The 11,232-nt window shown below is 35.4% G+C and overlaps 1 protein-coding gene and 1 long non-coding RNA gene across 2 annotated transcripts; both read right to left on the bottom strand.

Moving 5' to 3' along the window:
- Positions 1–1,224: 1,224 nt before the first annotated feature.
- On the bottom strand, positions 1,225–2,197 carry LOC132110573 (uncharacterized). The gene is made up of 3 exons (XR_009424662.1): positions 2,103–2,197; positions 1,874–1,958; positions 1,225–1,306 (listed from the first exon to the last, which is right to left on the bottom strand). It is a non-coding gene; the product is annotated as an uncharacterized LOC132110573 (long non-coding RNA).
- Positions 2,198–6,246: 4,049 nt separating this feature from the next.
- LOC132110547 (E3 ubiquitin/ISG15 ligase TRIM25-like) lies at positions 6,247–11,232 on the bottom strand. The gene is made up of 8 exons (XM_059517251.1): positions 10,987–11,232; positions 9,143–9,751; positions 8,536–8,631; positions 7,969–8,202; positions 7,469–7,625; positions 7,217–7,261; positions 7,085–7,126; positions 6,247–6,998 (listed from the first exon to the last, which is right to left on the bottom strand). The coding sequence occupies exons 1-8, from the start codon at positions 10,987–10,989 to the stop codon at positions 6,457–6,459; spliced, it is 1,728 nt and encodes a 575-aa protein (XP_059373234.1). The 5' UTR covers positions 10,990–11,232; the 3' UTR covers positions 6,247–6,456.

The raw sequence follows: 11,232 nt of genomic DNA on the forward strand, positions 1-11,232 counted from the left end.
GATTTACAGCCATTTGAAATGTACAGTTTTGGGCTCTTCCAGGAGGTGCTACTGGGCCCCTGGGGGTAGAAGGGCAGTAAATCCTACATATATGTATTCTCCTCATCATGGACAACAAACTGAGCTGAGTCACATTTATATCTGACAGTTTTCACAGTCCACACTTTTCTAATCTTAACATCATGGCTAGTAAAGCTTTTGACAGGACATGGTGAGGCCATCTGATGAAACATGGAAAAACTAATTAGAAAAAATCTGTGTAAAAATGTCCTCCTCACCCCCTTATCTTGCTCCTCAGGTACTGGACATCAGTAATGTGCATGCTCTTGGTTTTAATGCAGTTCAAGATAAACATTGATCATTCCTGCTACATTCTCAGTTATCCCTCAAGTGTTTGTAACAATAAAGCCCATGGCAACATCTTGTAATGCAAAATAATTAATCTCGTAACTCCCTTTCTTTCACAAAACAATTGGCATTTGTTACTAAATATAAACAATAATAACTTTCTGGTGTATTGATGTCCCAGATGTCATTAATCTGATCAAATATTTTTATGTCTTAAGTAAAAAATAATCCCGATAATTAATAATAAGTAGTTTTTCCAAGTCTAAAATAAACACATATGAGCCTACCTAGTAAAATGATGTATTTACCAAGAATCTTCAGAACACAATATTCACCATTTTCATTTTATTGAAGCATAGAATATAAAGATGATAAAAGTAGCATCAAGACAAATAAGATTCAAGGAAAATAATTATTTATCATCAAAAATACATTAACCTCATATATTAATCAGTTCACACAGATGAGTGATGAAATGTCCTTAAAAGTCACACAATCCCATCCAGTCAACTGTGATTCAGATCATGCGATACAGTACATATAAGACATGTGATACTGTTCCAGAAAATAATGATTCCTTATCATCACATCTAAACTGGTTTCATCTCCCCATCGTGATCTTCTTCTCTCGTGTCTGGAAACAGTTTGTGGTTGATATCCAGCACCGATGTGGTGTAGCATGTTCTCAGCCAGAGGATCTCTCAGTCCTAAGATCCCAGACCTGGTCAAAGTGTAACAAACAATCCAGATGAAGTTGTTTAATGGACAGAGAGCTCAGCTTATGTTCTGTGTGATTTTAGCAGGGTGAGCAACTATGACCCTTGTAGTACTGTACACTTACCATTCTTCAAGCTGTTTTAAGACCTGAATCTCTGAAGACAATTTACCACATCCTCTTCTTTCACTCCTTTCAAGAGCATCACTTGATCAAAACCCCTCATTTGGCTGATGAGATCATCTGTGCAAAGTGAAATTGTTAAAGTATTGCAATAAACAATTTAATTCTGCAAGAATTAAGAAAAAATTACAGAGGCAAAGGTCTTGCTCATGAGACTCCATTAGCAAGTGTAGTTCTCAGAGACTCTAGAATTGATCTAATGTTGCAGTAAATGTGTTTTCTTCCTCTAGAATCTTTCTCCAAAGTTCCTGACTTCTCTCACAAATGTGTTTTAGTCTGTGGAGTGTAAGGCCTTGCTTCAAACCAATCAAATATCAATCCACAATTTATAACACAACATTTACAAAACAATGAGATAATGTCAATTGGTGTTTATATCAATTAAACCACTTTTATGGCACTTGTATGCTTTTAAGAAAAACAGGTAGTGTTTTTTAAAAACTTAAGATTAAAAATGTTTCAGTCACACTTTGCTAACATGCTATAATTATAATAGCTGTATCAAATAAAATAACATAACAATAAAAACATTGGAAAGAATAATCACGGCTGACATGACCAGACCTGTGAGAGATCATCATAAAGTGCTGTAACACATAACACAGCATTGCTTCAACACACACATACCAGTGGACTTCTGTTTGTTTGAGCACAAGATGGCCGTCTTCATTCCTCATCCTGAGCAAATCATTTCCTTGGTCTTCCTTCTCTTCTGTGAAACAAGATAATCTCTACTTACTCTGTGTGTAATTAATATTGCTCATTAAACATATAATTAAGTTAATTTAAAGTAAGATTCAGACCAGAGCATTTGATGAGTAAATGTTAATTCAAAAATATTAAAAAAAAAAGGTACCTGGGAAGAGCTGATCATGGCAAGATTCACTGAGACTCAGTAATAGCTCTTTTAGTTTTTAGGAAGGTGTGTGAGGGTTGGCTCACCAAAAACTTCTGAAAAAGAAGAGCAGCATTATCTGCAAACAATCCTGTAAGACAGAAATATTATTTCATTACATGCAACTTATTCATTACTTATACATTATTTTTTAGACCATGAAAGCATCCTCTGCAAAGATGCTGTATAATTAATTGCTGTATAAGTCATTAATAGCAAGCTATATTCATATGAGTTGGTTTAAAAATTAATACATGCTAATAGGGCTGTTATCAGTAGTGTAATTGATCTGGTTCTGACAAATTAATCAAAGATTTAATATATATCACGTGACACATTAAACTAGCATTTCTACTCGTGGAGATCACGTATAGTGGGAACATGAACTGATGGGGCTTATTTGAAGTAATTTAATGAGAAGCCAATGAACAATATAAACTTTCTGACTGTGTGATTTTCCAATATTGTGACAGTGTCAGATAAGATTGTCCAGGGGCTTGTACAATATCATACAAGTGTTAAATTGAATTAGTGAATTATTAAGACTTTGATGTGCGACTGTATTTAGGGATCATTTTAAAGACTTTTCCCCTTTCCAAATACCCACACTTGAGGTCCCTTGAGAGTGTGTGTACGTGACAGTGCATGCACAATACTGTCCCCGGTCTTAATAATGCCAAAGCGCAGCATCCTTAACACAAACTAAACCTCTCCAATACTGCTCCGGAGCGCTTTACAACGCTTAGTGTATCCCATCATGCATCATGTTTTGGAATTAATCGTGAGACTTTTTGCAGAGATCTCACAGGAGGTCACGCAAACCTTTCCAATGTATGTAAAATATTAATAATAATAATTAGATATTGAGAATAATTTAGTAGTAAAACAAAGTGTTGCACGTTTTCTTGGTGCACAGAAAAGTATATTTATTTTGTACATCATTTGTAACTTCTTTTTATCACTTAATTAGAAGCACCACAAATTAAATTGTCATCTTTAATAGGGACTATTGGAAAAACATTTAGAAGTTTATTTTAAAATGCAAAGTTGAAACAAACTTTGTCATGTTAAGATCGACACACACTTGGGATCTTCATGCTCACTTGGGCCAAATAAAGGAAATGTGCAAAGATGGCAAGTGTGAGTATTTGGACCGTACAACAGTTTAAGAAACAACAAATGCTGTGCAAATGATAACAGCAGGAATGTTTGATAAAAGGGACAAACTATCACAGTCACAGACCAACCTGCCTCTGCAGCTTTCTGTCTTCTCCATTTCTGAAGGAATACCTCTCCACAAACACGACTGGGCTGACTGCTTCCTTTACATCTTTTCAGCTAAAAAATAAATACAAGGGGAGAGAAAATAAAACAGAATTATATACAGAATGTTAATAGTGATCTGTGAGCAAAATATTTAAGATATAAACTAATATGAATGAACTGCAAGATGGGAAAAATGTGTTTTTTTTTATTTACATTAGAAAGGTATTACAAGCATGGTACAGTAAATGTGATTACTGTGAAATATGTCATATAAAAGCACATTTAAACACTATCATTACAGTGGTACAACTATAGTTATTTTGGTGATTATTGTGCTATCACGAAACCATAGTAAAACTACAGTTACTGCGGTAAAAAACATGGTAAATGTCTTGTTTACTGGGTTTGACCTACTATTGTAGGTGTCATGGTTACCATGATTTTACTACAAATACAACTTCCATCTTTGAACCTGAAATGAATATAAAACGGATCCCAGGTCTATGACACGTCACGTGACAGAGTTTAATCACCCCAGTTAGCAGCTGTGTTCATTTAGTTAAACACAATGAAACTCAAAGACAGCCTCGGATGACCGATATAATACAGAGAGTAAACATAAGGCGCTCATCTGATTAATAAAGAAGACAGAATACATTTTATAACAGGCATTAAAAGAGCATATTTACTACTACTCACCCCACCTGCGGCTCTTGTAAACTGATGGCAAGTATCGCGATGTGTGCTGAATGAGACTTCTTGAACGTGATTTCATAGCGATAAACATCTCATGTCAGTGACGCTAGAGGCGCTTGACCAGCCTTCAGTTTTTGACGCTTTGGGAGTGAATGGGTTGACGCAAAGCGCGTGATGCGCGTGGTGGGAGTGGCGGCGCTGTAGTATATTAATTATGTATTATTATTATTTAGGTCTCTTTCGGTTATTATTTCGAAGCTGTGTTGATTTGCTGTTTATTGATATTTTTAAAACTATAAGGCTACATCTATCAACATTTATTTAGATGTTATCATTGTATTCATTCATTTCTTTATTTTAATTATATTATTTCGGTCTTATTACCGGTGAAATATTACAGTAAGCCAGAACACGGGCCGAGCGGGGCTCATTCTAAGCCCATTAGCCACAATCCAACGCGGACATTCATATCGCAGAATCTGACAGCGATCAGCGGCTCATCAGCAACAGCATTTTTAAGCAGCCTTTACAATAACCTTAATAAAAACTTTAAACTTTAGAGTCTAAAGTAAAAAAAAAAAAAAAAAAAAAGATCTCTGCTAGATTATTTATTTATTTATTTATTTATTTTTTCTTTTTATTTAAACTATATTGTTTCTAAATGTGAAAATGTGTTACAGTTATGTGTCAAGGACTTGATATTGATATCTGTAATTAAAAAAAAATCTAGGCCTATGAAAAAAATAAAAATCAATAAAAAAAAGTAAAAAAGAACCATTGTGCATTTTACAGCAAAAAAAGTTTTAATGTGTGTTTTTGTCACCAGCAATACAGTATGTTGCTCAGTTTTGTTACAGTAAGTTAAGCTCCGATTTTTAAAAAAAAAAGTTTCAGTAAGTTTCTTCTGTTGTCCTGTGGGGGAAAAAAAATAATTAATCAGAAAGTATCGTGCTGATGCACGAAAGATGCCTCCAATTGAAATGCATTAGTTTAAAAAAAACGTGCTGCAATCACGAAAATAACGAAATAAACGTGTCCATGCCACGAATAAATAGATTAAATTACGTGCCCAAATCACGAACTGCCGTGAGACTGCATCCGTGTGTGGGCCACGGAAGATGAGTGTCATTGACTTGCGTTAGAGTTATCCGTGATCTCAGCACAGACTCCGTGCTCGTATCACAGATTTTAGTTAGGCTAACAGAATCAAAGTGAATTTTTATGATGGCAGGACAATGCAATAACTACATTAACTGTCTGGTTAACGTCATTATGGCATTGGAAAAGAAACAAATACTTCAAATGTTGCGTTTCCAAATGAGAAAGCACGTCCGTTGAGCGAGTTCTGTACTCCGTCATTGAAACGGGTATCCGTGTGTGGACCACGGAAGGTCAGTGTCATTGACTTGCGTTGGAGATATATCCGTGGCCACGTCACGGAATTTGGGGCAATTCCGTGATGATTTCACGGATTTTGAGTTAAGGGCCCGTGGACATTTCACGGAATTCTGTGAGACCAGGTTGATCTAAACACAATCTGTTTTGTTAAAAGCGCTATATGAATAAAGGTGACTTGACACCTGCCACAGCAAGCTTTCTTATGCCACTTTACTTTCTAAAAGTAATTTAAAGTTTTAAATACTCCTGTCCCTTATAATTAATTGTTTGCTATAACATTCCTGATCTGCAAGTCACTTGAGATAAATGAAAGACAGACAGTTCTGAGAACGGATACATTTAATTTATGGTTCGGTTGTAATATATATATTTATATACACACAAAAAAGTTATTTATTGTTCATAATACATTCAAAACATAATGGAAGTTCAACCTCAATTCACTATTTTTAAAGGGAATTGGTGAATCAAACAAACATTTAGCATAAACAGTAAAATCTAGAGTAGCTCAAACAAACCTTTAGCATAAACCGTAAAATCTAGAGTATCAGAGATGGCAAGTGAAATCTCAGGAAAAGGAACAAAACAAAAGACATAGGTCATCTCACAACATGACATTTTCCATGCAATCACATCTAAAATGGCAGAAGAGAAAGTGGCTGCTATTCAAAAAACATTTTTTTAATTACTTGTTTGACAAGCACATTGACCCTCCCACTCGCCAACAAAGAACAAGAAAAATAAGGTTTGAAAGCTATTAATTAATAGATTAATTCAGCCTTTTTCTATGATGCAATTAACATAAAGATAATGCTGTAACAAAGTAGTATGACAAGGCATAGAATGTGACCATTAGCATTAGAAATATATTTTGAAATCACACTATAAAACTTGTTTATTAAAATGACTTATTTTGCCTTGCATTAGTGTCCATTTGTGATAGACCCATGTGCAGTCACAATGTAATGTTTGTTGGCAAATCACAAATAGTCACTGATGAGTAATTTTTCCAGCCCTTAAATGAAAACCCAGTATAGAGGGGTTGAGAAAATGTGGTCTGGATTCTGTGCAGGAGGGTCATTTTATCAGAGACATTGTAAAAGGACACAGTTCCTGCTTCTTGGTCAAGAAACACTCCAATTTGAGAGACCAAGCTAATGTTGGTCTCTTGGCCATTATTCATTACACAAAGATTAGCTGTTGGAAAGTTAAATTTCCAGGATCTGTTGTTAGACCCAAAGATAAATGTTCCTCCACCTTTAGTAATCTGGTCATATGAGAATGCAATAGAGCAACCTGTTCCTCCCCACTGAACTTCAAAATAACAGCGTCCAGATAGCCTTTCATTACACAACACCTGGTATGTACGTTTATAGTTATAAATAAAATTCAATGAATCTGAGCTTTGCTGAACATCACGCCTTGACACGGACTTGTTATTATTTACAGAGAGCTGAGTACAGGCTGATGAGCGATTCAGATTCAGGTCAGAGAAATCTGTTGATAAAAAGAAAATGGGATTAAACAAATGTACTTCAGTGGTGGATTTTCCACTACTGGAAAATGTTCACAAAGTGACTTACATATAAGGAATTCTTCTCTGGTCTTGGGTTTAGATGGCAAATCTAAACAAATAAAAAAAAAATCTTAAGCATATATGCATGTATCAAGTGTACCATTTCAAAATAAAAATGGGAAAAATATAATGAACTTACATGTGGCGATCTTTTCATTTTTCACCATTATATGGATAGTTGGAACTATTAAGACAAAAATTGTTTACTGTAATTATTTGACCAAAATTGGTGTTATTAACAACAATGATTTACAATTCTGGCTTCAAATCCTGGTTTTCACACACACACAAAAAAAATTGAATTACCAATGAATTACCATTCATTACCTATTAACAGATCTACATTAAAGATAATAGTTTGGCAAACAAAAATCCTTAAAAGCTAACTCACCTTTCTCTGATATCCACGCAATGTCTTGTTCACAGAGGTCATCCAGCTGGCTTTTCAGCTCACTGACAACTGTTTCTATTTCTTCAAATGTCAGATGTTGGCTGATGGAGATGCCACCCAAATTCGAACATTGGTATCGGGAAACAGATAAGAAATTCTGCAGATGGAAAAACGTAAATAAATCCTAAAACATTTCACAATAAGGCTTTTGATCCAGAGAACACAGGTGCTGTTCTGTGTGTCTAAAGTGTTGTGATAAATCCAAAAAAGACAAAAACAAAGATAAATTAGCAAATCTGGCATCTAGTCATCCTTAATCATTACTGAGCCCTTGTGTTACACCCTCTTAATATTATTCCCTTTTGTATTACCAAACAAATGACATAGCCCCTAATATCTAGCATAAAATTTGCTTTCTGACCATGCAGTCAAACCAAGAGTGAAAACAGCCTTAAAAAAACAAACTTCCTCTGCTATAGATAATCAAAGAGTTCTGTTACCTGAATCACATAGATGTCATCCTCTATCAGGGAAAGCTGCCCCAGTTCAGCATGCTTCTTCCTCAGATCACTGATCTCCTGCTCCAGTGTTAGTATGAGGTCCTCAACTCTGCTTACTTCTGATTTCTCCTGAGCTCTGATCATGTCTGTTATCTTGACTCGTCTTTTCTCCATTGAGCTGATCAGCTCTGTGAACACCTTCTCGTTGTGCTCCACGGCTGCTTCTGCAGAGTGCTGTTAGATGACAGAGAGCAAACTTTTATTAAAACATCCCTTTGATTCTTACTGTAACCCACAGACAAAACAAACTATTGAATTACACCTGAAAACAAGTTAAGAGTAAAATAAAACAATGTTTAAAAAGTAGCAGCAAACATTACAGAACATATCAGAAAGCACACAACTTGTTTGAAATAATGTGCTGTATGATAACTCATATTTTTCCAAATTTTACTCCAAGGAAAACCTTTTTTCAAGGCATATTTATCATACTATAATTCTATACCACAGTTTACTTATCTTTGTATAACTGTACATTCATATCCTGTAATATAATTATAACAATACCTTATGAGAGTCCACAGCTTCTCTTAATTCCTGCACCTTCAACTCTCGCTGATGTATTTCTCCTTGCAGGCCATCTTGATTTTCCTGCAACCGCCCCTGTGAATAAATTTGTGCTGGTTTTTTATTATGCTTCTGCAATAATGTTTATGGAAACTGTTCCCAAGCAGTGAAAAATAAATAAACCAGCCTACTAGGAAACAAAGGTAGAGTTCTATAATGCATGTTCCTGAAGAACAAAATTACAAATAAAAAATACATAAACGTCTGAGGAGGAACTAATCTTAGAGGCATGGAATAGCATGTAAACTACCTATCCACAAACCAAGGGGTTTATTAAAATTTTTTAATTAGTCTACTATCAAGTAGTGTCAATAATAATATTTTTTTAATTTGCAACAATTACGATATGTCCAGTACTTTAGCATCAGAGGTGGAAGACAACTTAAGCGGAGAACACGTACTTCATACTTTTGTATAAGTATAATATTATGATAATTAGTCTAATATTATTTGTAATAATAATTGTTCAGAACAATCTTTTCTTCTGTTTGAACTCATTTTAGCGTCAGAGACAACTAGGGAGGTAGAAAAAAGTTTCATGCCTGACCTGTATTTTTTGTCTTTCTGCTGCAGGTGAAGTCATGTTATGGTTCTGGTGGTTGATCAAAGCGCACTGAACACATATTAACTGCTGATCTTGGGAACAATACAGCTCAAGTGGTTTATGATGTTGGGAGCAGATCTGGTCCAGTAGAAGTGGAGAGGCATTGGCTAGTTTGTGCCATTTTAATGCAGGGGATGTATAATGAGTTTTGATGTGAGATTCACAGTAAGAAGCCAAACACACCAGACAAGACTTGATGGCTTTTAGTTTGGTCTCAGTGCAGATGTCACACTCCACGTCTCCAGACACAGCAAAACTCAGGACAGGAGAGGCTGTTCCTGCTTCTGGTTCTTTTCTCTTCATTCTCTCCACAACTTCAGCCAGCACAGTGTTTCTGCTGAGAACTGGTCTTGGGCTGAATGTCTGCCTGCACTGGGGGCAGCTGTAAACGCCTTTCTGATCGTCCCTATCCCAACACTCATTAATACAGTCCATACAGAAACTGTGGCCGCATGATGTACTAACTGGATTCTTCAGAAGGTGAAGACAGATAGGACAGTTTAATGGATTTTGTTCATCAGAAGATTCTGCCATTTTGCTGCTGTGAAAAAACTGTAGAAAACACTAAGTGATGTTACTGGAAAAGATTGAATCACGTAAACTAAAATTCAAATCTCACTCAACAGCTTACAAAAATTAAGTGAACACTTAAATATAACATTGTAATTTGGTTTACTCAATGTTGCTTATCTTGGCGTGCATCAAGTATTTTTGATGATGCCATGAATTTAGACAGAGTTTTTATCAGATGCAAGGGTACAGGAATTAATGCACTGACTAGCCTATTCCCTCTTTAGAGCTGAAACTTTTTAATTAGGGAAATAAATGAATGCACCTTTAAATTCAAGAAATTTCCAGATTAGTAGTTCAAACCCTGTTTTTCAGAAAGGTGCCTGCTGAAAATAAAATAAAACCTCAATAGACATTGTAATGGTTTTAATGGTTATAATGGGAATTGTATTGGTTTTAATGGAAACTGTAATGTTCCCTGTGGGTCTTCACTTGTAATTTGTTGTTGCCTTCTATTGGTAGCATGTTAAAATGGGTTAATGATCAACAGTTGATGGTTTGTAATGGTATCTGTAGTGAAACCCGTATGTGATGGTTTCCATTTTATTTTATTTATTTATTATTTTATTTCCCAGCAGGGTTTTTCTTAAAACTACATTTTTGTTTTAATTCATCTTTTCACATGTGATGACACGATTCATTCGTCGTCAGTCTCAAAGTAACCTCATTTCTCTTTCTTGTTTCTCTAACAAACATGCAGCGATCTAATTTTTATGCATCATGAGGTTGTTTACCTAATCACTTGAACTTTAAACTTGTCTCTCCACGCTTATTTGGTAAAAGAGGTGGTGCAACTGTAGATTACATAACACACCGGGAAATAAAAAGCGCCAAAAACTTCAACTTTGAACCGAATACGTCATACGCATAAGACACGTAGAAGAATCCAAGAGGTTCTAAAAATGCATTGGTTAGCTAATATGGTTTAGCGTTTAAGAGTCATATTGCTATTCATAATAAGAACAGACCAAGGCATACTATTAACGTACGCAGTTTAAGAATCATTTTAATAGTGGAAACCGTGGATGAAATGCATAGGCTAGTTGTTTACAAATAGTTTAACTTGGCATAATCTTCAGCAACGAGGTTAGTCGAATTCAAACACTATCGTGACAAGACTACCCGTTATGAAATCAATGTCATAAAGATAAATAGACAATACTTTGCTGCGGATAATTGTAGAACTATTAAATACATTGTTTCTTGGACCCACTTACCATCTCTTGCACGCGGTTGTAATGCAGAGAGAGATCAGCTTCACTTTTGTTTCCTGAAAAGATACCCAACTACGTCACAGCTTCGTATTAGGGTGACACTGGAGTGGACTTTAAAATATGTCCCGTCCCACTCCCGAAAAAAAATCCTGTCCCGTTCCCGCCCACTCCCGGGTTGTATTTTTTGAATCTGTTTAAATCATGCTTTTACCCGAAAATATTCAATAAAAGGAACAGACAAACTCCTTG

This window comes from Carassius carassius, chromosome 30, assembly GCF_963082965.1.
Source record: "Carassius carassius chromosome 30, fCarCar2.1, whole genome shotgun sequence".
NCBI lineage: Eukaryota > Metazoa > Chordata > Actinopteri > Cypriniformes > Cyprinidae > Carassius > Carassius carassius.